The 26,799-nt window shown below is 42.5% G+C and overlaps 2 protein-coding genes across 3 annotated transcripts; both read right to left on the minus strand.

Annotated features, from left to right (window-relative positions):
• Positions 1-1,254: 1,254 nt before the first annotated feature.
• On the minus strand, positions 1,255-8,818 carry LOC139024726 (calcipressin-3-like). Its single transcript, XM_070439643.1, has 3 exons — positions 8,680-8,818; positions 5,644-5,940; positions 1,255-1,636 (listed from the first exon to the last, which is right to left on the minus strand). Exons 2-3 carry the CDS (start codon positions 5,839-5,841, stop codon positions 1,589-1,591), a joined length of 246 nt encoding a protein of 81 aa, XP_070295744.1. The 5' UTR covers positions 5,842-5,940; positions 8,680-8,818; the 3' UTR covers positions 1,255-1,588.
• A 2,263-nt stretch (positions 8,819-11,081) lies between these two features.
• On the minus strand, positions 11,082-15,440 carry nipal3 (NIPA like domain containing 3). 2 transcript variants are annotated; one of them, XM_024139502.2, is made up of 11 exons: positions 15,231-15,440; positions 14,766-14,834; positions 14,464-14,635; positions 14,000-14,059; positions 13,481-13,626; positions 13,115-13,211; positions 12,623-12,758; positions 12,191-12,279; positions 12,032-12,095; positions 11,749-11,843; positions 11,082-11,363 (listed from the first exon to the last, which is right to left on the minus strand). In XM_024139502.2, exons 1-11 carry the CDS (start codon positions 15,273-15,275, stop codon positions 11,170-11,172), a joined length of 1,167 nt encoding a protein of 388 aa, XP_023995270.1. In that variant the 5' UTR covers positions 15,276-15,440; the 3' UTR covers positions 11,082-11,169. The 2 variants fall into 2 exon arrangements, with proteins under 2 accessions (XP_023995270.1, XP_023995269.1); XM_024139501.2 differs by having other exon boundaries at positions 11,083-11,363; positions 11,740-11,843.
• Positions 15,441-26,799: the final 11,359 nt, after the last annotated feature.

Here is a 26,799-nt window from a genome sequence, read left to right on the forward strand (position 1 = left end):
GGTCACTCTGACAGAGCTCCAGAGTTTCTCTGTGGAGAGAAGGACAACTATTTCTGCAGCACTCCACCAATTAGGCCTTTATGGTAGAGTGGCCAGACAGAAGCCACTCCTTAGTAAAAGGCACATGACAGCCCGCTTGGAGTTTGCCAAAAGGCACCTAAAGACTCTCAGACCATCAGAAACAAGATTCTCTGGTCTGATGAAATCAAGATTGAACTATTTGGCATGAATGCCAAGCGTCATGTCTGGGGGAAACCTGGTACCATCCCTACGGTGAAGCATGGTGGTTGCAGCATCATGATGTGGGGATGTTTTTCAGTGGCAGGGACTGGGAGACTAGTCAGGATCAAGGCAAAGATGAACGGAGAACAGAGAGATCCTTGATGAAAACCTGCTCCAGAGTGCTCAGGACCTCAGACTGCGGTGAAGGTTCACCAATCCAGGAGTGGCTTCGGGACAAGCCTCTGAATGTCCTTGAGTGGCCCAGCCAGAGACTGGACTTGAACCCGATCGAACATCTCTGGAGAGACCTAAAAATAGCTGTGCAACAATGCTCCCCATTCAACCTGACAGAGCTTGAGAGGCTCTGCAGAGAAGAATGGGAGAAACTCCCCAAATACAGGTGTGCCATGCTTGTAGCATCATACCAAAGAAGACTCAAGGCTGTAATGACTGCCAAAGGTGCTTCAACAAAGTACTGAGGAAAGGGTCTGAATACTTATGTAAATTTGATATTTTTTATTTTTTATAAATTAGCAAACATTTCTATAAAACAGTTTTTGCTTTGCCATTATGGGATATTGTGTGTAGATTGATGAGGATTTTTTTTTATTTCATAAATTTTAGAATAAGGCTGTAACCTAACAAAACGGGGGAAAATTCAAGGGTTCTGAATACTTCCCGAAGGCACAGTATACATGTTTAAATAACTAGATGCAGTAGAACCGAGGTGAAGGCGTTCCAAATGATGTTGGCTGTTAATCTGGTTCTGTAGGTGGCACCATGTGCTCTTTTTAAAGGTTGGGCCCCTAAATCTTAAAGTCCCAGGATCCATGCGTACAGGGGTGGTCAGCCTGTCACTGGAACGACAACCCAACTTGGGATGGGGGGAGGTTTTATCGGGTGGAATATATTATGGCAAGTATAATCAAAACTTGTTATGGTCAGTGGTGAAATAAGTATAGCTAGTTATAATTGTAATGGCTTAGTAGATAATAAGAAAAGACAATCAGTCTTTACCTGGCTAAAAGAGAAGGAATATAATATCTACTGTTTACAGGAAAATCATTATACACCATTAGACAAAGTTGTATGAAAAAAGGGCTGGAGGGTATATTTCTCCCATGTGGATCCTTTTAAAGATGATCCACGCTTCTATGAAAATATAATGATTTAGCGAGCTTACAGTTAATACATGACTCAATTATTATGGTGGGAGAATATAATACGATACCTTAATGGACAGTAAAGGAAATCACAATACAACCTATCACCCTCAAACACTTAAGGAAATTACGAATATTATGGATATATTAAAACTAGTGGATATATATGTAACGGTAGATTTCCTCCTCTTCGTCTGAAAAAACTAGACACACAACATAGAATGCCCACTCAGCTCACGTCCTGACCAACACTAAAACAAAGAAAACACAAAAGAACTATGGTCAGAACGTGACAATATAGAAGCTTAAATATCCTGATCTAGTAAGATATACAGTACCAGTCAAAAGTTTGGACACACCTACTCATTCAAGGGTTTTTCTTTATTTTTACTATTTTGTACATTGTAGAATAATAATGAAGACATCAACACTATGAAATAACACATATGGAATCATGTAGTAACCAAAAAAGTGTTAAACAAAACAAAATATATTTTATATTTGAGATTCTTCAAAGTAGCCACTCTTTGCCTTGATGACAGCTTTGCACACTCTTGGCATTCTCTCAACCAGCTTCATGAGGTAGTCACCAGGAATGTATTTCCATTAACAGGATTGCCTTGTTAAAAGTTAATTTGTGGAATTTCTTTCCTTCTTAATGCATTTGAGCCAATCAGTTTGTGACAAGGTAGGGGTTGTATACAGAAGATAGCCCTATCTGGTAAAATACCAAGTCCATATTATCACAAGAACAGCTCAAATAAGCAAAAAGAAACGACAGTCCATCATTACTTTAAGACATGAAGGTCAGTCAATCCGGAAAATGGCAATAACTTTGATGCAGAAAATGACATTGATAGATTGTGCCTTTAATCTGCAATATTAAAGCTGGAAAAAAGCAATTGTATAACAATTGTATATTCTATATAACGCCAGGAATAAAATTATGGGGAGGGAAGGATGTACAAACAACCAAGTTCAAAAAAAAAGGTCGAACGACGTCGATCTCATTTAAAGGGGTATTCAAAGTGAGAGTGATTCATTTAAAGGGGTATTCAAAGTGAGAGTTATTCATTTAAAGGGGTATTCAAAGTGAGAGTGATTTTTAAAGGGGTATTCAAAGTGTGAGATGATTCATTTAAAAGGGTATTCAAAGTGAGAGTATTCATTTAAAGGGGTATTCAAAGTGAGAGTGATCATTTAAAGGGTATTCAAAGTGAGAGTGATTCATTTAAAGGGGTATTCAAAGTGAGAGTGATTCATATTAAAGGGGTATTCAAAGTGAGAGTGATTCGTTTAAAGGGGCATTCAAGGTGAGAGTGATTGATTTAAAGGGGGATTAAACAGGAGAGTGAATCATTTAAAGGGGCATTCGGTGCCAATTTCAGTTGCATGATTGTGTGTTGTTTAACACTTGCATGAAGAGACAGAGGGAGGGAACAGAGAGAGAGGAAAAAAAAGAGAGAGAAAAGGAGAGAAAAAAGAGGGAGTGAGGGTAACTAGTGATGGAACAGAGGAGAGTGGGTAACTAGTGAAGGAACAGAGAGAGAGTGGGCTAACTAGTGAGGGACACGAGGGGGAGTAGGGAACTAGTGAGGAACAGAGAAATGAGGGAACTAGTGAGGGACAGAGGAGAATGAGGGAAACTAGTGAGGGACAAGAGAGTGAGGTAACTAGTGAGAGAACAGAGGAGATGAGGTAACGAGAGGAGGGAACAGAGAAAGAGTGAAGGGGGTAACTAGTGAGGGAACAGAGAGAACTGAGGGAACTAGTGAGGAAACAGAGAGGAGTGAGGGAACTAGTGAGGAACAGAGAGAGATAGGGTAACTAGTGAGGGAACAGAGAGAGTGAGGTAACTAGTGAGGGAAAACAAGGAATGAGAGGGGGACACTAGTGGAGGGAACAGAGAGAGATGAGGGGGGGAACTAGTGAGGGGAACAGAGAGAGTGAGAGGTAAACACTATGATGGGGAACAGAGGACAAAGTGAGGTACTAAAAAAAAAAAAAAAAGTGACGGAACACGGAGACTAGTGGCGGCACGTGCGGGAACGAGAGAATGAGGCTGGGGTAACTAGTGAGGAACAGGGGGAGGGTGAGGAACTAGTGAGGAACAGCGGAGGTGAGGAGAACTAGTGACGGGACAGAGGAGGAAGAGAGAACTGAGGGAAATAGGAGGGGAACTAGTGAGGCGAACAGAGGAAGAAAGTGAGAAGGGGGAGTCGCGGCGGTAACTAGTGAGGGGAACAGAGAGAGAATGAGGGGAACTAGTGAGGGAACAGAGAGAGTGGGGTAACTAGTGAGGGAAACAGGAGGGAGTGAGGTAACTAGTAGGGGAACAGAGAGAGAGTGAGGAACTAGTGAGGACAAGAGAAGAGTGAGGTAACTAGTGAGCGAGGAAGAGGGGAGGAGCTGAAGGGGGGAAACTAGTGAGGGAACAAGGGAGGAAGGGTACTATGAGGGAACACGAGAGAGTGAGGTAACAGTAGTGGGGAATCAGAGACGGTGGGAACGAGAGGGGGGGAGTGAGGGAACTAGTAGGCAGAACAGAGGAGTGAGGAACTAGTGAGGGAACAGAGAAAGATGAGGGGAACTAGTGAGGGACAGAGAGAAGTGAGGGAACTAGTGAGGGAAAACAGGAAGAGCACGAGCAAAGAGCAGGGAGTGCGGAGGTAACTTAGTGAGGGGAACACGAGGGGAGGAGAGAGAGAGGTGAGCGAACTGTTACCGGGAACACGAGGAGGGGGGGCGTGTAAACTGGTGAGGGAACAGGGGGAGTGACTGGGTAACTAAGTGAGGCGAACAAAGGCGAGTGAGGTAACTAGTGAGGGACCAGATGAGCAGTGAGGTAAACAGTGAGGGCACAGAGAGCGGAGATGAAGGGAACGAAGTGACCGGAACAGAACGAGAGAAGGGAGGAAACTAGTGCGGGGAAAGAGCACGTGAGGAACATGAGGAGAGTAGACGTAACTAGTGAGAGAGAACACGAGAGATGAGGTGAGGAACACAGGAACGTGAGGAACAGAGAGAGTGAGGGGACTAGTGCTGGGGAAACAGAGAGACGGGACAAGACGGAGAGTGACAGGAGAGGTAACTATGAGGGAACAAGGAGAATGACGCGGAACTAGCTGAGGCGAAACAGGAGGAGAGTGAGAGAAAACTAGTGACGGGAACAGAGGTGAAAGAGAACGGCAATAAGAAGAGAGTGGGATGTGAAACATGCCAAGCTGGGGGATGCGATGCTGTGACTGCCCTAATATGGATAGCATGGCAGAAACATTTTTTACAAGTATTTTGTTTTTGTTTTTCCCTCCTTCACTAGACAGCCTGAGCCAAAGTTGTTCCATCCCTGGTAGATAGAATGATGTGACAGGCCATGAATTCTGCCGTCACAGAGGGGACAGGGCCCGTAGTTCGTTACTGTAGCGTTTTTTCGGTCTTACCATTCTGGTGTGGTGTGTTTTGTCGTACTGTGTGTGGTTGTGTGTATTGCTGTTTGTTTGTGTAGTGTGTGTCGATGCTGTGTGTTGGTTGTGTTTTGTGTGTGTGTGTGTGTGTGTGTGTGTGTGTGTGTGTGTGTGTGTGTGTGTACGATCTTGCAATAACTATATCATTGTACTGTATTCAGGCACAGGCCAAGTTAACCCCATGTGCATTCATACAATGATACGATTCTTACATGAGCACACATAACTCTGACAGAGGTGACTGAATATGGCAAGTGGCTCAGCTAGAGACAGTGTGTGATGTGTGAGTTATCATATCAGACCCCAGCATGGGATGTTTTCAGGCATCGATTGCCACCAATGAACCCTGTGACAGCAGGTGTGCTTCCTGGGCCATTGGCAGCCACTGTGGGAGAGATGACTGAATTTGGCCAGGCTGAGGCTGTGTGAGGTGCAAATTCTAGCTGATAATGACATCATGCTATTTTTGGAACTTAATCCAGAACTAATGTAAGGTAACACACACATGCATGGATAGCGGTGGAGGCTGGTGGGAGGAGCTATAGGAGGACGGGCTCATTGTAATGGCTGGAATGGAATTAATGGAACGGAGTCAAACATGTTGTTTCCATATATTTGATGTGTTTGATACCGTTCCATTTATTCCATTCCAGACATTACATTGAACCCGTCCTCCTATAGCTCCTCCCACCAGCCTCCTCTGATGGATAGTCAGATAAAAAAAAGTGAATTGCTCCCAACCAGGGGGTGTGGTGAAACCGAACCAGGAAGTGACATCATCACTAGTGTCTCACCCGGTGGCGGTCCTCCTCGAACACGGCCTCGTGGACGCTGCAGGCGAACAGGGCAGTGGGCAGCTCACTCAGGTCCATCATCTCTTCCTCTCCGTCCTCATTTTCCTCACATACCATGTCCTCCTCCTCCTCCTCTTCAGGGTCGCTGCTGTAGGCCTCCGAGACATTGCTCCAGGCCTTGGCCCCCTCCCGCAGCATGGCCACCCAGGTCCAAAGACACAGAGGCAGGGAACAGAGGCGGAGAGGTGAGCTGCTGGGGGGGGTGGAACTTTTCTGGGACTTCTAGCAGGGACAAGACTGGAGAGAGAGAGAAAGATACAAAAATAAAGTATTTTGTCTTTACTTGTCTCAAGTAATCAACTAATCTATCTATTGTATACATTGATGGTGCAATTTCCCTGCTCCTTGCATGGTCTCACAATCTTATGTCAGACAGACAGTTCTAGTCAACAAGTGATGAGAATATTGATCAAACCAAAACACTGCAGATATTCCTATTTGTCCTTATAGGTCTATGGGTGTTTCCCATTATAAGACCTCAACACAAACATGTATACCCTTCACCAGGGATCCCCAATTACATTCAGCAGTGGGCAGATTTTTCCTTGAGCAGATGGTACGGGGGGGGGCATAGTTATAAATAATTTGTACACTGCAAATTGAATGCAAGAATCCCAACCAGATATAATACTTGACAAAAACGGAATAATTTCAAACCTTGATCACATTGGGATACGATCACGTGTCTCTCTATTTATGCGTGGGAATACTTGGGAACATATTTCCTAAATTAAAATCCCTTTGTACTGATTTCCTGGTGATTTCACAGTATTTTATGTCCAACATAAATAAAAGTGTTCAGAAAATATGAAGGGGGGGCAAATAAAATCAACTGCTGGCCGAATTTGACACGCGGGGCGCCTATTGGTGAACCGGGGCCCTAAACAAATACATCAGTTGAGGATCATTTTTAACGCTGTTGTGGGATAGGGTGACATCTGGCGGCCAATAGAAGGATAATTGAAGCACTACCTAACCTGGATTATAAATTAATACATTGTAATAAGAATTTACTATGCCGTTCATAATCATAGTTGAGGAAGAAGTCCTTATACAATTTGTACAATTTAATGTATGCTGTCAAGCTGAAATACAATGATGTAGAGTACCAGTCAAAGTTTGGACACACCTACTCATTCAAGGGTTTTTCTTTATTTTAACTATTTTGTACATTGTAGAATAAAAGTGAAGACATCAACACTATGAAATAACACATATGGAATCATGTAGTAACCAAAAAAGTGTTAAACAAATAAAAATATATTTGAGATTTGAGATTCTTCAAAGTAGCCACCCTTTGCCTTGATGACAGCTTTGCACACTCTTGGCATTCTCTCAACCAGCTTCATGAGGTAGTCACCAGGAATGCATTTCAATTATCAGGTGTACATTGTTGTTCTAAGTTAATCTGTGGGATTTCATTCCTTTATTAATGCGTTTGAGCCAATCAGTTGTGTTGTGACAAGGTAGGGGTGGTATACAGAAGATAGCCCTATTTGGTAAAAGACCAATTCCATATTATGGCAAGAACAGTTCAAATAAGCAAAGAGAAACGACAGTCCATCAATACTTTAAGACTTGAATCCAGAAAATGTCAAGAACTTTGAAAGTTTCTTAAAGTGCAGTCGCAAAAACCATCAAGTGCAATGATGAAACTGGCTCTCATGAGGACCGCGACAGCAAAGGAAGACCCAGAGTTACCTCTGCTGCAGAGGATAAGTTCATTAGAGTTACCTCAGAAATTGCAGCCCAAATAAATGCTTCACAGAGTTCAAGTAACAGACATCTCAATATCAACTGTTCAGAGGAGACTGCGTGAATCAGGCCTTCGTGGTCGAATTGCTGCTAAGAAACCACTACTAAAGGACACCAATAAGAAGAAGAGACTTGTTTGGGCCAAGAAACACGAGGAATGGACATTAGACCGGTGAAAATATGTTCAAATTGGAGATTTTTGGTTCAAACCGCCGTGTCTTTGTGAGACGCAGAGTGGGTGAATGGATGATCTCCGCATGTGTGGTTCCCACCATGAAGCATGGAGGAGGAGGTGTGATGTTGTGGGGATGCTTTGCTGGTGACACTGTCAGTGATTTATTTAAAATGTAAGGCATACTTAACCAGCACGGCTACCACAGCATTCTGTTGCGATACACCATCCCATCTGGTTTGCGTTTAGTGGGACTATCATTTGTTTTTCAACAGAACAATGACCCAACACACCTCCAGGATGTGTATGGGCTAACCAAGAAGAAGAGTGATGGAATGCTGCATCAGATGACCTGGCCTCCACAATCACCCGACCTCAACCCAATTGAGATGGTTTGGGATGAGTTGGATAGCAGAGTGATGGAAAAGTAGCCAACAAGTGCTCAGCATATGTGGGAACCCCTTCAAGACTGTTGGAAAAGCATTTCAGGTGGTGCTGGTTGAGAGAATGCCAAGAGTGTGCAAAGCTGCCATCAAGGCAAAGGGTGGCTACTTTGAAGAATCTCAAATATAAAATACTTTTTTTGTTTACAACATGATTCCATATGTGTTATTTCCTAGTTTTGATGTATTCACTATTATTCTATAATGTATAAAATAGTACAAATAAAGAAAAACCCTTGAATGAGTAGGTGTCCAAACTTCTGACTGGTAACGTACATGCCACTTTTCTTTCCAAACCGCAGAATAGCCTACAGACTACAACAAATTAGTAAACCAAAACTGCACAGCATGTCAACAACGCAAGGCTGTAACATTGTAGCCTAACGGAATATTTACTTATCTCTCTTTAAAAGCTACCGATTTGTTTCAAAACTTGTTACATAAGAGCAGCCAGGTAAAAGCTTAGCGCGAGCTGTCACTAAGGGCGAAACTCCATCAATGTCAAAATGACACACAGCGACATGTCAACGAATCAAAATCGCGCATATATTTACATATTTTTTTATAGTGACATAGACGGAATAGTGGCCTCTTGAAACGACTTACCACTATCATTGAGCAAAAATAAATATTCCAGAATGTCAATATGATTTCTGGTCAAGACAGTCCCTGTCGCCTGAAGAAAAACAGTTGGTTACAGTTGTTGATGTATCTCTCTGACGCAGTGTTTCTTTACATTAGATTATTGTACGATATCTGAGGCAGCCTACACCAGCACCGGTCACTGCCAGGTGAGACCAATGATAACCCAGCTGATGCGCTTTTCGACCAATGGTAATTGAGCAAGGGGAGGATGTTCGCGTTCAAGATTGGTGGCAAGCACGCAGTAAACACACGGCACACTGTACTTTACTGAAGCTCTTCGGTGATATATAGCGACAGTGACAATGGGTTGTAAATATTTGAGATAGTTAACATACCACAAAAACTGCATGACTAGGAAAATATCAAGTCTGAAAACTAATATTTCCGCAATTTCAGCTCACCTCAAGAGGGCGAGATAACAAGTTGACTTGTTGCAGCTCATCCATCCTAGTGGAAAAACGACGACATTCTGTCATCACCAAAATTATATTTGGTTACCCTCCCAATTTAATGTTTCATATGGTCATATCTATACATTAATCTTTTGCATGAACGTCAGTAGTATATTATTTATTTGCTTACCTAGTTCATAATACAGCAGCAGTGGTGGCAATGAGGTTAAGGGTTACAAATCATTCATTACAGGAAGAAAACAATAGTATACTGTGAGCTCATTGGTCATGCCAGTGCCACTGGATTTTCTATTCATAGAAAAGACTGGCAGAATGACAAACAACAAGTGTTGACCAGAGACATTAGTAGTCTATTGTAAATCAGRTCAGTCACTCATGGACATTTCTTCATATTGGTTTAGCTTGCACAGTGATACAAGGAAATTGTCATAACATCTATATAACTTAAGACATTCAGAATCCCATTAGTCCACATAATAAATTGCAGCTAAACTATGGTAGATTCCAACTTAAAAAACATATGTATTTAAAAAGAGCGGGAAAGTGGCGTCACACTCATTGACATTGTTATAAATGGACAGTGTGGTGAGCAGAACAGGGCCACAAAGCGTCTCAGAGTTAAAGTGCTGATCCAGGATTACATGGACAGGGTGGACCTGATCCTAGATCAGCACTCCCAGTCAGACGCTATGTAGATACGAAGCCCGAGCGTCAAATCCATTCCTAACACAAGAAGACCACTTGAGTAAAGCCTTCCAACCTTTATCATATGTTTCAAACACAATAAATATGTTTTCTTTTTTTTCCTTTTTTTTTTTTACATCTTCCACCATTTCTTTCAGTTTTACATGAAATTCACACAAATCATTGTGCATTTAAGACCATAGTCCCAACTACAACTTGCTGATTCAAATGCAACTAAAATAACTTCAAACAATAACAGTTTATAACCATTTTGGTCATTTTCGGATTAAGCAGTCGTACACCGTCTTGCTCGTCAGAGGCAGAATTGTGGGGTGACTTCAACTGCTCAAGCAAAATATACAAGGAAAACTGCAGACAGTATTCATTGGCAAGTCTATTGAAAGAAATCCTGCAGAAATGCATTAACATGGAATAAGTCACTCAATCTTATGTGGCGAACAGACAACAGCAGGGAGAAACAGGCAGGGTGCTTTAGTCTAAGGCACATTAATGTCCAAAGGTATGACATGATGTCTATGGGCCTGGATTGCGTGGATCCAGGTCGATGTTTGTCCGTGGTCAGTGACAACTTCAGGATACTTCAGTACCTTTCTTGGAATGATTTGCAGAAGTAAAGCTAATGTATCATTGCAGGAATAAAGCTAAAGTCTCATGGTTGAAATGCCCCTCATTGCAGTCCGGAGATAGGAAGACATTAAAAGAGGAGTGTGCAGCTCAGTTCAATTACTGTAGAGCAGGGGTCCCCAAACTTTCACTCAAACACCCCTTCCAGTTTTGGGGAACATCCCCCCCATTTAAAGCAAATTTTCTCAAATTGCTATACATTTTGTCATGTTTKATGTGATATTTGAGTGACTCAAACATAAAATCTYAGGGCWAAAAAAAACCTATCTAGAAAATGTTAGCCGACATGGGCTAGTTGATCTGGACATTTCTGACAAGTTATACATAGCTCACTAAGGAAGGCAATGACTGACATGACAAGAGGAACTGATGATGCACTACCCAATTTAGAATTTGCACCTTCTGCATTCTGGGAGCCCCCCCCCAAAGAACAATAATAAATGTTAATTTTGGGGGGGCACCCCACAGTTTGGGAACCACTGCTGTACAGCATGATTCTGACAACCGACAAAACACTTCCTTATTGTTATACATGGCCAGATGGGGGTAACATAGTAATGATGACATCATCCTACACTGAGTCTATGGTTACATCCCTATTCTGAACCCTTTTCCAGACGTGTGCACCACTTCAGGAGAAGGGTGGAGGATTGAGACGCAGCCTACAAGGGGGGGGGGCGGTTGGTTTGAAGCACGTCTGAAGGGTGCCTCAGTCGTTCTTCAGGTCAGCCGAACTATAGGGGGCAGCGGTGGGACTGGGTGTGACTGCCAGCTGGTCATGATCCGGCTCTGGTAGAGTGGCGGGCACCACGCTGTCATTGTTAACCAGGGCACCATAGGAAAATGAACCGTTATAGTCCGGCTGCACCGCTCGCCAGCCCTTGTCGTGAATGGTGGGAATACCTGCGTTTAGGAAAAGGGGTGAGAATGACATAAATTCATAACACAAGGTGAATCTATAACACAAGGCATATGTCATTAACTCAATGTGACTTTGAATTCATGGCAATGGTGCAGAGAAACCAATTGACCTATTGGCTTTTTGTTTCTAGATTTGTTTTTAAATGTTCCCGTTACATTGCCTGGAGAGCACCATGGTGGCATCAATCATAATTCACAGGTAGCTTTTTTTTGTTAACGTTGCAAGACAGTCAAGCGAGTTTTGATATCAAAGTCAGAAGATGCAAGGAATTTACCGTACAACGTCGGCAAGCTATTGAATTCGTATTGGGGACAATGGAGGGGGGAGGGGCATGCGTCGCGGCAAAGGGAACTGTACCTTCATTACCTTGCGACATGTCCATTGTCACATAAGGTTCAAAGGCCTTGAGCCTCTTCCTGTTCTTGGTGATCAGGAAGACTCCCAGGAAACAAGAGAAACATCTAATGAAGGACAGAGATAAGACATTACATGGCTATCAATCACATAGCACTTCCTATCATTAACTAATAGGAAAAAACAACCAACTCATTTGTTGAATCGTCTGATAGTTTTGGGGCCATATCACCATACGTCCAGTCTGACACATGTAAACATATAATAGTGGACAATTATAGAACAGCCTACTCACCCCAACAAAAACATGCATATGTGAAGAATGTCTTCGTGATTAAACTCCAGGTAAAATATGGCTCCTGTAAATGTGAAGGAGAAAAAAAGACTGATGTTCACATCTTCTTGAGCTGTGATTCCACAGAGGTTAAATTGACAATGTCAGCAGCTCTCTTACCTGCGACAATGGCAAAGGACGTGGATAAGATGTAGTTCACACAGGCTATCATGGAGGAGTTGTACAGGTGAGTAGCCTGGGAGAGAAACCTGAGAGGATTCACAATGAGGTGGCAGTCAAACACAATACAAGTGTCTTACAAAGCAGAAGACCTTATATATATAATATAAACAATACATGTAGTTACCCTGTAGGTTACTCATGGAATACTTACCACATACAGTACTTACCACATACAGTACCAGTCAAAAGTTTGAACGCATTCATTTCACTGGGACTGTATATGCTCAAATATTTTGTATTTTCTTGGGAAATGGAATGAAGGGTTAGCTAATGGTAACTGCCTGTGCACTCACGTAGCCTGGAAGTATTTTGTATTTTCTTGGGAAATGGAATGAAGGGTTAGCTAATGGTAACTGCCTGTGCACTCACGTAGCCTGGAAGACCACAGTGGCAACCATGCAGACAAACATGACGTAGAAGATGGGGTAGTTGAGCTGCATGGTGCCCTGGACGCTGAGGACCAGCATGCCTGCCACCGCTTTCACTGTGATGACCGTCACAGAACCTGGGGAAGAAGCACCATGCAGTAGGGTGGTTAACAAGCCCTTTAAAAAGAGAAACGTTAGTGAAAAGAGCAGCTTTCATGAAAAACGTTTTTTTTATTTATTGAATTCCGTTGTTTAGACCCGAGTTCAATTCCTATCAAGCAAATATTGGGACTGTTTTTCACGGCTCTACCTATCAGTGGGTTGAGGTCTTCACACACACACACACACACACACACACACACACACACACACACACACACACACACACACACACACCACACCACACACACAACCCCTCTGCTGTTCTCTGTTGCTGATAGTATTTTGTTGCCCTAAATATTGAACATTAATATTTTGCCGTCGTGCAACTTACCGAGCAGCGCCACCAGCAGGAGAATGACAACAAGGTAATTAGCGTTGCGCTGCTTGTAGAAGTACAGCAGAAGACAGAAGGTAATAATCTCCAGTAACTGTCCGTAGAAAACCCAAACAACAACAGGAGATATTACAGCAGGACATTGGCTGTTATAAATAGCCCATTTATCATAACTAACATAGAGGCGGTGGAAATCGGGTTGCCAAAGAAAACAACAACCTGGTGAAAAAAAGTTAGGCTCTTGTCCAGAGCGGCGTAAAATCTGATACTTCACCTTTCTGTGCATAATTAGAATGTATGTAGACTTAAGAGTATTAATGAAATCCCTCAATTCATTCTCCTATACAGAATCAAATGTCTTACCACATACAAGAGGAAGGGCCATCCTACGACCTGTTTCACTATGTTCTCCGCAGTAAGCTTCTGGTGATAGTTGGGTCCGAACGTGGCAAAGAGGTAGGTCCCGGCTACCGTCAAGATACATCCAAGGAAAGACAAAACGTATCGCTCTAGAGTCAAAGACAAGCATTCATGTTAGCATTAACATGCATTGTATAGAAATGCTTTTGGGACACAAACTTTCCAAATATGGGTTTTGTATTTCTAAAATGCTAGGTAAATGGCTGCATATACACTACATTTTTTAAAATTGTTTTTGAATAACCATCCAAACAAATATTCAGAGACTTTTTGCCCATTTCCCCAAAATACTTTATTATTCAGGTTATTTTATGACTGGAAAAGAAAATCCATAGCAAATAGCAGCGTGTGTAGTGGGACCAGTATTTGCATTGTCTCAGCATAATTTCCATACAATTTGCCTAAAGCAGAATGTCAGTTCCAACACAGAATCATAAAATGTAAAATACCCGTTGAACTTACTTAAAAATTCCCTTGGCTTKCATTTCTCTCTCAGGAAAATGAAACCTAAGATTGAACTTGCTGAAAAGAACAAAAAACAAATGTTCATTAAACATGATTAAAAAAATGCCACATTACATGTAGGCATTGTTTGCTTTCCGAAATATCGATAATATAGTTATAAACAACTTCAATCTGGTACACATTTCCTTTTATTTCATGTCAACATTAAATTCCACATTCAGGGTTGTATTCATAAGTTGACACTGTTGCAAAACGTTTTGCACCGTAGAAAAAACATTAGCAACGGAAAACCGTTTTGTCCAAACGGGAAACGTTTTGCAATGAAAACAAGAGTTTCTTTTGGACAAATTCAGGTAGGTCGCTCCCCGTTCCGTTCGCTTCTCTTTGGTTTCTAGTGAATACACCCCCGGCTATGATAGGCCAAGCTCCCGAGCAGTGAGAGTGAAGTGTAATTTGCTTACCTATGACAGACACTGCATTCAATGGAGCTATTAGAGATAAAGGTGCAAAGGCATAGGAGACAAAGTTGGCTGCTTCTCCTAGAACGGTAAGTGCCAGGCCACACCACCATGTTTTGGTTCGGTAGAAGGCACGGGGGTCCTTGGTCCCTGCTAATGTTACATGGCTGTATTTCTGGAGAATTCAGGAAAATAAAGACTATTAAATAGAACCACTGTTGTACAAATATTGTGTCTCTTTGGACACCCACATCTTGTTATATCCAAAACATACAACATGAGGGTTGGCAGTTGCCTGAGCTTACCTGAATGCTTACAGCGATGCTGACAAGCAAATTACCAAAAATGGCCAGCAAGGTTCCAATTAGGTTTTCCTGTTAATGCAAACAAACAAATCCATTCACTTAGGGGTCATAAATATTTCAAGAGACACTTCAAATATGTGGGCAGTGACACAGGTGACATGTAGGCCACACCCACATGATGTTATTGCATGGATACAGAGTGTATTAATGGAATGTGATATCTTCGAATGAATAAGACTAATCACAAAACTTTAAACGCCTTAAATGTAACTAATAAAACAGGCAGTGGATCTAATAAACATGTTGGACATACTCATCCAGCTGTTTCAAGTTACAGACTGAACATTTGACAAAATGTATCTTAATGCATCGCTCTTTGGCTACATTTGACCATTTCTTTTTTTAAACTGCTATTTGCGGTTCATAACAGGATGTAACACTCGCCACGACGCATCATATTCTCACCGTATAGGAATCGCCGCCGACTGCAGTATATTCTACTCCCGCCATTCTGGTTGAGGAAAATATCTATTCATCAACAGCAGGCAAACATTTCCTGAGACATCATGTATCTGTAAAAATGCAACTTCAATCAATAAACAATAGCAATAGTTAATTTTCCAGTAAGTCCCTTCTACGAGAGGAACGCCATCTTTGGATGCTTGTACTTCCGGATTCTATTTTACACACAGCTGTTACGCATGACGCACAGAGATACATTTGAATGCCGCTGGAAGAAAGACCAAAAACAAACACCGATGCTGTGATAGAAAATGCGAGAGAAACCTTCAACTACAATCTTTTGGATGACTGGCGCGGTGATGGGGGACTACGAGAGCAATTTAGTAGATTGGAGTTGCATGCCCAAATGGTTTGTTCATCTTGCAAATAAAGAAGACAAATTCACAAAAAAAAAAAAAAAATCGTGTGATTTATTTTGTGTGTAGGCCTATTGCTAATGGAAATTATTGCCACGAATTTAACAATAGTTGTTTTCTTGCCAATGTTGTTTATTTTGCATAATATGCTCCATTCAACTGTCGCACTGTCACATCAGTACAGTAGGCCGCGCCAACGAGCCATTTCTTCAAATAGGCTAGGAAAAGGCTACATGAGGGAGGTAACTACCTATGTATGGAGTCAACACGTGCGTTTATTATTTACAGTATGAAGGAGTCTAGGTTTTTGCGTTTATTATTTACAATATGAAGGAGTCTAGGTTTTTGCGTTTATTATTTACAATATGAAGGAGTCTAGGTTTTTGCGTTTATTATTTACAGTATGAAGGAGTCTAGTTTTTTGCGTTTATTATTTACAGTATGTTTTTTTTTACAGCAATAAAAACGTATTTTATCATAATGGGAGAACAAATTGTAATAAATAACCACTACATTAAAGCTATATGCTTGCAAACCAGAGGTTCATAAAGTTTTATTCCAATGACTGTTCGTCTATCCACCACAACATACCTGTGACATGTGTAATGGTAGGATACAGCAATGTGTTCAATTTGGGATCGGCCTGTGCGTTGTACTTTCTATGGTGTTATTATTAAAACTGGGTGGTAACCGGGGCCACCCTGGAGACAGATCATCATAATCTGATGCCATTCAGTTATTTTTGACGTTGATTAATGAAACGCAAGCTTTGCTATTGTGCCATACAGTCCTACGGGCATTTGACAGGCCCTGCACTGCGTCACAGTCACTGGTTCCAAACGAGTTCCCTGCAATTGTAGCTTTAGGCAAGGTCAACAGAGGGAGGGTGCATTGTGCCTGTGAAAGACGGGATGAAAATATTTGGCCCACCAATTTAACACACGGAGATCACGCCTGTACACCTGTTCTAGATGAGTCATGACTAACTAATTTGTTAAATGAAAATACATTCAGAGGATTTGCAAAGGGGACTGGAGAAAAGCCATGGTCAAATATAAATAATAAAACAAAGGTGAATGATGGAGATGGATACAATAGGCTAGCTATGTCACATGTATGACAAGACTGAGTAGGCTATGTCACATTTATGACAAGATTAAGTAGGCTATGTCAGATTTATGATAAGATTAAATAGACTACCTATGTCACGTTTATGATAAGATTAAATAGACTACCTATGTCACATTTATGATAAGATGAAATATGTCAGACAGACAGACAGTCTTAATGTGAGGATGTATTACTATCTGTTATTTGTGGTGAATAAGCAAATAGATTACATGTGGTCTATATTTTGTATTTAGTTTGTTGGAAAAAACTGAACATTGTCATCTTCAACTTCAATCACCCACCAGATCTCATAGCAATATATGTCCAGTAGAGGGAGTACCTTTCCCGGGCTTCATTTTGTAGACTATTTGATCATGGAAAGTGTCCTCCTTACCTTGAGTAGGTGAATTCCATTATAAACGCAGACAAATAATATATATATATATATATATATATATATATATATATATATATATATATATGTGTGTGTGTGATTTGTATAAGTGATACTTACAGCCCTGAAGCAAACAATTATTTTGTATTACTAATAACCAGAACAACTCTGCCTCTTGGATTTAGCCCACCCATAAACAAGAAGAGAATCAACCCTCATACTGTAGGAAGGATATTCCCTCACACGGGGACACAACAGCACAAGCTGAGGGAATTGATGTGATACGTTGTCAATTTGCAGTTGGAAGTGTACTATCACTTTGCATAGAGAGCAGAGTTTTTAGTCAGACGGGAAATTGACAATAGACTCACTCAATCATTGGGGACATGTAGCCAGTGTTGACAATAACTGACAAAGCCCATGGCAATGATGCTATGAGACACAGTGAATAACAAACTAAAGTTGGCACATTGACATGGATGAAAGCGAAGGTAAAAGGAGGAAAGGAGGAGAGCGCATAGATGCCAGAAGGAATTATACAATGAGCAAAGTGATCATGCTGTTTGTATGTGGTTGCTATGAAAGTGAACTGTGTTTGCGTGTGATCAGGGGTGTATTCATTCTCAAACGGAACGAAACGGGGATAAACATACCTGAATTTGTCCAATAGAAACTCTCGTTTGTAACTGTTGGTCTAATGACTACACCTTAGAACAGCTAGATGCAGGCAAGTGTGCAAGGTGGTATCGAATGTGTCACTGTCTGTCACCTTGATAACTTAAAAATGTCTTTTGACCTGTGTACCTACATTGAACACTTTCATTCGTAGGCTAGGTTGTTGAAACCTCATGATGGGTATAGGGAAAATATGAGTATCATGTAGTATCCTAAACCTATCGATGTTACATTGAGCTGGATGAATGGAATATGAATGACAGTCATCCAATATGCTGTAATAGAAATAAGGCCATGTTTATGAAAATAAATTGTCCTCGCTCATCTTAAACAGCACCGCCTGACACGGATGTGTGTGTGACGCTTACTGCATCCATTTTTACTAAACAGTATGTTCTAAATAGTATGTAGTACGATTAGTACTCAGTATATAAGTATAAGTAAGTAGGCGAGACAGATTTCGAAACATGATCTGTGACTATGAATGAATATGTGTGTGTGTGTGTGTGTGTGTGTGTGTGTGTGTGTGTGTGTGTGTGTTGTGTATGTGTGAGCATGTGTTTGCATATGAGTGTGTTGGAGCGTGTATGTGCATATGAGTGTGTGAGTGTGTGTGTGTGTGTGTGAGCGTGTGTGTGCATATATGATGTGTGTGTGTGTGTGTGTGTGTGTGTGTGTGTGTGTGTGTGTGTGTGTGTGTGTGTGTGTGTGTGTGTGTGTGTGTGTGTGTGTGTGTGTGTGTGTGTGTATGATATATGAGTGTGTGTGTGTGGGGGGTCCTGGGCTATGCGCCAAAGGGGAGAGGTCCATCTTACTCGGGCCCTTAGCAAGGGTCATTCATACTGCATAGTGGACCGACCAGTTCAGTTTACCACCTGTATCCGCCCACCTATAACAACCGTTGGAGTTTCTACAGCTGTTGAGCTGTCTAGCTATGATAGCCCACAGGGGGTAAGGGAGGATCAATCCGCTACTCCAAAAACAATCCCCTAATATCTTGTCATTGTAATAGCTTTGAATGCGAACAACTTCCTCCTGGTTCTACAGTCGAGGTTAAAGGCAAGCTGCAGGTCGTTTAGGTGTGACCCCAGTAGAAGGTGTGACTCGCACAGTCTTGGATGTGTGGGGGGGAGGTGCATTAAGGTGTTTGTCTAATGCGCTATGACGGATGCAGTGTCAAAGTAAAGTGTTGGGATCTGAGGTGATGTGTAGGAGTTAGTGTTGGGATCAGATGTGATGTGTAGGAGTTAGGGTTAGTGCTGGGATCAGAGGTGATGTGTAGGAGTTAGTGTTGGGATCAGATGTGATGTGTAGGAGTTAGGAATAGTGATGGGATCAGAGGTGATGTGTAGGAGTTAGTGTTGGGATCAGATGTGATGTGTAGGAGTTAGGAATAGTGATGGGATCAGAGGTGATGTGTTGGAGTCCTCTCATCACACCATTGTCTTTTTTGCTGCATCTCATATTTAACATTGTTCTGTCTTTGGGGCAAGAGATATTGTGTTTTGTTTTGGATGTTTGGGAGGTAAAACACATGATTGATGGTGTGTGTGTTCGTGTCTGTGTGTCTGTTTATGTTCACGCTTGCCTCCGCCGTATGTTTATTCTCCCTGTTATTCATATTATGTCATATATAACTATCTAATATTTATATTGTCATATATAACATTGTATTATTTATGTTATCATATTTAACTATCTAATATTTATATTGTCATATTTAACTATCTATTATTTATGTTATCATATTTAACAATCTAGTATTTATGTTATGTCATATATAACTATATATTATTTATATTTTCATTTAACTATCTAATATTTATATTATGTCATATATATCTATTATTTATGTTGTCATATTTAACTATCTTTTATTTATGTTATGTCATGTTTAACTATCTATTATTTATGTCATATGTATCCATTTTTTATATTGTCATGTATAACTATCGTGTTTAGTTATATGGATGTCACTCATTCTCGTTTGCTATCCTTGGTTGCCATGCGTTGGTTGCCATGCGTTGGTTGCCATGCGTTGGCGATGCCCACCATCTCCGTAGGAATGCACATACGTTGGTGTTGGTGACAAGTGTCCCTAAAGTACACTTTCATCAGACAAACCAGTTTTAAAAAACAAACAATCCTGCAGGCGGCCAAAACATTTGTCTCTAATCATGGCTGAAGAATCCATGTACATTACAAAACATTCGTCTCTAATGTACATTAGGGGGAAAAAGAGGAAGGAAGGGTATGTTATTATCCTACAGCATGTCACTTTTTCAGGAAGGCTGTTTGGTTTCCTTTTGAGCAATGAGGTGGTACTCCATTTTGCAGAGGAATGTTGTGTCGTTATGAGGTAGTGGCAGAGCAGGAGTTTCTTAAATCCTTTCTACCTGTCCTGACTTGTCTCCTTGCACGTTCAGGAATACAGAGGCTTTGATTCATAAAGGTGACGGTGACAGTGGCAATGCTAGCAAGAACATTATAGGAATGGTTTGGGTGGGTGTGATTGTGCATACCTTTGCCTTGAGTGTGACTTTAATTATGATTCTGCATTGATTGGATCATTATGTTTGTTTTAGGACAAGCACCCATCGGGAACATTGCTTTCGGAAGCATGTGCCAATTTAACAATCTCTTAATCTTAAAGACTACCCTCAAATTCTCAGGTAATTTCCTGTTCAATGGGGCTTTTTTTGAGGTTGAGAAGTCGATCGCCCCATTGAGAGGCTGTCACTTACGCATCTACAACTGTTGATGCTCACTATCAAACTCTTTTCCTTGAGATGTCTTTAAAAATGTGGAGTTCAGGCGGTATGAAATCCTCTTCATTACATTCCTTCTATTCCTTAAATAGCTACTCTGCCAGTCCAGAACATTCTATAATTAGTYACAGCGTGCAACCTCTATGTCACCGTATCACTGACCTTACATACGTGTTTTTATTTTATTTTTATAACCTTTATTTAACTATGCAAGTCAGTTAAGAACAAATTCTTATTTACAATGACAGCCTACCGGGGAACAGTGGGTTAACTGCCTTGTTCAAGGGGAACGACAGATTTCTACCTTGTCAGCTCGGAGATTCAATGCAGCAACCTTTCYGTTACTGGCCCAACGCTCTAACCACCAGGCTACCTGCCGCCACAGGTTCACTACCTATCATATGCCAGGTCATCTACATAATAAAGCTCAATTGTCTTCACTGTATTGAGTTACCAAACAAAACCTCTGAAGCACAGATTTCTAAAGGCAGCAGCACGATCCCAGCGCCTGGCCATACAGAACATGATATGGATCATTAGTCTCCGAAAGTGTAATCATTAGGACTTGGACAAAACTACTCAAATCGCTGTCCTTTCATCCCGCCAGGCCCATAAGCCCGAAAATGTATTGTCCTGCCGTAGGGACAGTGTAGCCGTACCTGCTGAGTTGACACAGGAGTCAACCTGCTCATAATGGTTACAGCGGTACATCATGGCAACACTGTCATAATGTTACAGCGTTACAGTCATGGAACACTGTCAGAATGTTACAGCGGTACAGTCATGGCAACACTTTCATAATTTACAGCGGTACAGTCATGGCACACACTGTCATAATATGTTGTATCAGGCACTGTGAGTCAGCAACACTGTCATATGTTACAGCGGTCAGTCATGGCAACCACTGTCATAATGTTACCAGCGGTACAGTCATGGCAACACATGTCATAATGTTACAGCGTACAGTCAATGGCACACTTGTCAAATGTTACAGCGGTACAGTCATGGCAACACTGTCAGAATTTCAGCTGTAGTCATGCCAACACTGTCAGAATGGTTACAGCGTACAGTCATGTAACACTGTGTCAGAATGTACAGCGGTACAGTACATTTGGCAACACACTGTCATAATTTACAGGCGGTACAGTCATGGCAACACTGTCAAATGTTACAGCAGGTACAGTCACCATGGAAACCACTGTCATTAATGTTTACAGCGTACAGTCATGCAACACAATGACATCATGAACATGTTACGCGAGTAGCAGTCATGGCAACACTGTCATAATGTTACAGCGGTACAGTCATGCAACACTGTCATTATGTTACAGCGGTCAGGTCATGGCAACACTGTCATAATTTTACACGGTACAGTCATGGCAACACTGTCATAATGTTTACCAGCGTGCAGGTCATGGCAACACTTCTAATGTTACACCGGTACAGTCATTGAGCAACACTGTCATAATGTTACAGCGGACAGTCATGGCAAACACTGTCAGTAATGTTACAGCGGTACAGTCATGGCAACACTGTCAAATGTTACAGCGATCAGTCATGGCAACACTGTCAGATGTTACAGCGTGGCATGGCAACACTGTCATAATGTACAGCGGTAGTCATGGCAAACACTGTCATAATGTTACAGCGTACATGTCATGGCAACACGTGTCCAGCAATGTTACAGCGGTACAGCATGCACACTGTCATAATGTTTACAGCGGTACAGTCATTGGCAACACTGTCATAATGTTACAGCGTAGTCATAGCAACACTGTCATAATGTTTACAGCGTGTAGTCATGGCAACACTCATAATGTTACAGGGTCAGTCATGGCAACACTGTCATAATGTTACCGGTAGTCATGCACACTGTCAGAATTTTACAGCGTACAGTCATGGCAACACTGTCAGAATTTACAGCTGTAGTCATGGCAACACTGTCAGAATGTTACAGCGGTACAGTCATGGCAACACTGTCAGAATGTTCAGCGGTCAGTATGGCAACACTGTCATATTTACAGCGGTACAGTCATGGCAACCACTGTCAGAATGTTACAGCGGTACAGTCATGGCCAACCACTGTCATAATGCTTACAGCGGTACAGTCATGCAAACTGTTAGAATTGTTACAGCGGTGCAGTCATGGCAACACTGTCATAATGTTCACGCGTACAGTCATGGCAACACTGTCAAATTTTACAGCGGATGCAGTCATGGCAAACACTGTCATAATTTACAGCGTACAGTCATGGCAACACTGTCATAATTACAGCGGTGCAGTCATGGCAACACATGTCATAATGTTACACCGGTCAGTCATGGCAACACTGTCATAATGTTACAGCGGAACAGTTCATGGCAACACTGTCATAATGTTACAGCGTTACATCATGGCAAACACTGTCATAAGTTACAGCGGGAACAGTCATGCAACACTGTTTAATGTTACAGCGGTACAGTCATGCAACACTTCAGAATTTACAGCGTACAGTCATGGCAACACTGTCAGAATGTTACAGCGGTTACAGTCATGGCAACACTTCATAATGTTACAGCGGTACAGTCATGGCAACACTGTCATGAATGTACAGCGGTACAGTTCATGGCAACACTGTTCTAATGTTCAGCGGTAGTTCAGTGGCAACACTGTCATAATGTTACATCGGTACAGTCATGGCAACGCTGTCATAATGTTACAGCGGTAGTCATGCAACACTGTCAGAATGTTACAGCGGTACAGTCATGGCAAACACTGTCATAATTTACACGGTACAGTCATGGCAACACTTCAGAATGTTACAGCGGTTACAGTTCATCTGGCAACACTGTCAGAATGTTACACGGCTGGTACAGTTCATGCACACTGTCCTGTTGCTACTGTGACTTCGAGGGACATTACTGCCCTCTGCACAAAAACAAGCATGGACGCACACACCAAGTCTCTCACACACACCACACACACACACACACGACACACACACACACACACCAACACACACCACACACACCACACACACAACACACACACACACACACACAACACAACACACACACCACACACACACACACACAGCACACACACCACACACACCAACACACACACACACACACCACACACACACACACGGAGCAGCCACTCCATTATCACACGTGACCCCGGTGACTCCTCAAGCAGACCTCTACTAGCACGTGACTCGTTCTACGAGGAACTGCAGACCTCTGACAACTACATTCGTATACTCACTCGTTCTGCTACATCCGTTCACTGGAGCAGTTGATCTCCTCTGGTCTACTGAGCCAGGTTGACTCCTGTTTCTACTGAGCAGGTTGACTCCTCTGTTTCTACTGAGCAGGTTGACTCCTCTGTTTCTACTGAGCAGGTTGACTCCTCTGTTTCTACTGAGGCAGGTGACTCCTCTGTTTTCTACTGAGCAGGTTGACTCTCTGTTTCTATGAGCAGGTTGACTTCCTAGTTTCTTACTGAGCAGGTGACTCCTGTTTCACTGAGCAGTGGGACTCCTGTTTCTACTGAGGGTTGACTTCCTGCTTCTATAGCAGGTTGACTCCTGTTCTACTGAGCAGGTTTGACTCTCTGTTTCTTACTGAGCAGGTTGATCCTGTTTCTCTGAGCTGGTTGACTCCTCTGTTTCTACTGAGCAGGTTGACTCCTGGTTTCTACTGAGCAGGTTGACTCCTCTGTTTTCTACTGAGCAGGTTGACTCCTCTGTTTCTACTGAGCAGGTTGACTCCTGTTTCTACTGAGCAGGTTGACTCTTCTGTTTCTACTGAGCAGGTTGACTCCTCTGTTTCTACTGAGCAGGTTGACTCCTTGTTTCTACTGAGCAGGTTACTCCTGTTTCTACTGAGCAGGTTGACTCTCGTTTCTACTGAGCAGGTTGACTCCTCTGTTTCTACTGAGCAGGTTGACTCCTGTTCTACTGGCAGGTGCTCTGTTTCACTGAGCAGGTTGACTCCTGTTTCTACTGAGCAGGTTGACTCCTGTTTCTACTGAGCAGGTTGACTCTCTGTTTCTACTGAGCAGGTTGACTCTGTTTCTACTGAGCAGGTTGACTCTGTTTCTACTGAGCAGGTTGACTCCTTTTTTCTTACTTTCCTGTTTCTACTGAGCAGGTTGACTCTCTGGTTTCTACTTGAGCAGGTTGACTCCTGTTTCTACTGAGCAGGTTGACTCCCTGTTTCTACTGAGCAGGTTGACTCCTGTTTCTACTGAGCAGGTTGACTCTGTTTCTATGAGCAGTGATCCGTTTCTACTGAGCGGTTGACTCCCTGTTTCTTACTGAGCAGGTTGACTCCTGTTTCTACTGAGCAGGTGACTCCTGTTTCTACTGAGCAGGTTGACTCCCTGTTTCTACTGAGCAGGTTGACTCCTCTGTTTCTACTGAGCAGGTTGACTCCTCTGTTTCTTACTGAGCAGGTTGACTCCTCTGTTTCTACTGAGCAGGTTGAGCCTCTGTTTCTACTAGGCAGGTTGACTCCTCTGTTTCTACTGAGCAGGTTGACTCCTCTGTTTCTTACTGAGCAGGTTGACTCCTGTTTCTACTGAGCAGGTTGACTCTCTGTTTCTACTGAGCAGGTTGGACTCCTGTTTCTACTGAGCAGGTTGACTTCTGTTTTCTACTGAGCAGGTTGACTCCTCTGTCTTCTACTTGAGCAGGTTGACTCTCTGTTCTTACTGAGCAGGTTGACTCCTCTGTTTCTACTGAGCAGGTTGACTCCCTGTTTCTACTGAGCAGGTTGACTCCTCTGTTTCTACTGAGCAGAGTTGACTCCTCTGTTTCTACTGAGCAGGTTGACTCCTGTTTCTACTGAGCAGGTTGACTCCTCTGTTTCTACTGGAGCAGGTTGACTTCCTGTTTCTTACTGAGCAGGTTGACTCCTCTGTTTTCTACTGAGCAGGTTGACTCCTGCTGTTTCTACTGAGCAGGTTGACTCTCTGTTTCTACTGAGCAGGTTGACTCCTGTTTCTTACTGAGCAGGTTGACTCCTGTTTCTACTGAGCAGGTTGACTCCTGTGTTTCTACTGAGCACGTTGACTCCTCTGTTTCTACTGAGCAGGTTGACTCCTGTTTCTTTACTGAGCAGGTTGACTCCTGTTTTCTACTGAGCAGGTTGACTCCTGTTCTACTGAGCAGGTTGACTCCTGTTTCTACTGAGCAGGTTGACTCTGTTTTCTACTGAGCAGGTTGACTCTGTTTCTACTGAGCAGGTTGACTCCTGTCTTTCTACTGAGCAGGTTGACTCCCTCTGTTTCTACTGAGCAGGTTGACTCCTGTTTCTACGAGCGGTTGACTCCTCTGTTTTTCTACTGAGCAGGTTGACTCCTCTGTTTCTACGGCAGGTTGACTCCTTGTTTCTACTGAGCAGGTTGACTCCTGTTTCTACTGAGCAGTGACCCTTGTCTGAGCTTGACTCCTGTTTCTACTGAGCAGGTTGACTCCTCTGTTTCTACTGAGCAGGTTGACTCCTGTTTCTACTGAGCAGGTTGACTCCTGTTTCTACTGAGAGCAGGTTGACTCCTGTTTCTACTGAGCAGGTTGACCCTGTTTCTACTGAGCAGGTTGGACTCCTGTTTCTACTGAGCTGTTGACTCCTGTTTTCTACTGAGCAGGGTGACTCCTCTGTTCTTACTGAGCAGGTTGACTCCTGTTTCTACTGAGCAGTTGACTCCTCTGTTTCTACTGAGCAGTTGACTCCTCTGTTTCTACTGAGCAGGTTGACTCCTGTTTCTACATGAGCAGGTTGATCCTGTTCTACTGAGCAGGTTGACTCTGTTCTACTGAGCAGGTGACTCCTCTGTTTCTACTTGAGCTGCGTTGACTCCTCTGTTTCTACTGAGCAGGTTGACTCCTGTTTCTACTGAGCAGGTTGACTTCCTGTTTTCTACTGAGCAGGTTGACTCCTCTGTTTCTACTGAGGCAGGTTGACTCCTGTTTCTACTGAGCAGGTTGACTCCTTGTCTTCTACTGAGCAGTTGACTCCTCTGATTTTCTACTGAGCAGGTTGACTCCTGTTTCTACTTGAGCAGGTTGGGGACTTCCTCTGTTTCTACTGAGCAGTTGACTTCCTCTGTTTTCTACTGAGCAGGTGACTCTCCTGTTTCTACTGAGGCAGGTTGACTCCCTGTTTCTTCTACAGGTTTGATCCCTGTTTCTACTGGAGCAGGTTGACTTCCTCTGTTTCTACTA

This window comes from Salvelinus sp. IW2-2015, unplaced genomic scaffold (genome assembly GCF_002910315.2).
Source record: "Salvelinus sp. IW2-2015 unplaced genomic scaffold, ASM291031v2 Un_scaffold1820, whole genome shotgun sequence".
In the NCBI taxonomy this organism is placed as follows: domain Eukaryota; kingdom Metazoa; phylum Chordata; class Actinopteri; order Salmoniformes; family Salmonidae; genus Salvelinus; species Salvelinus sp. IW2-2015.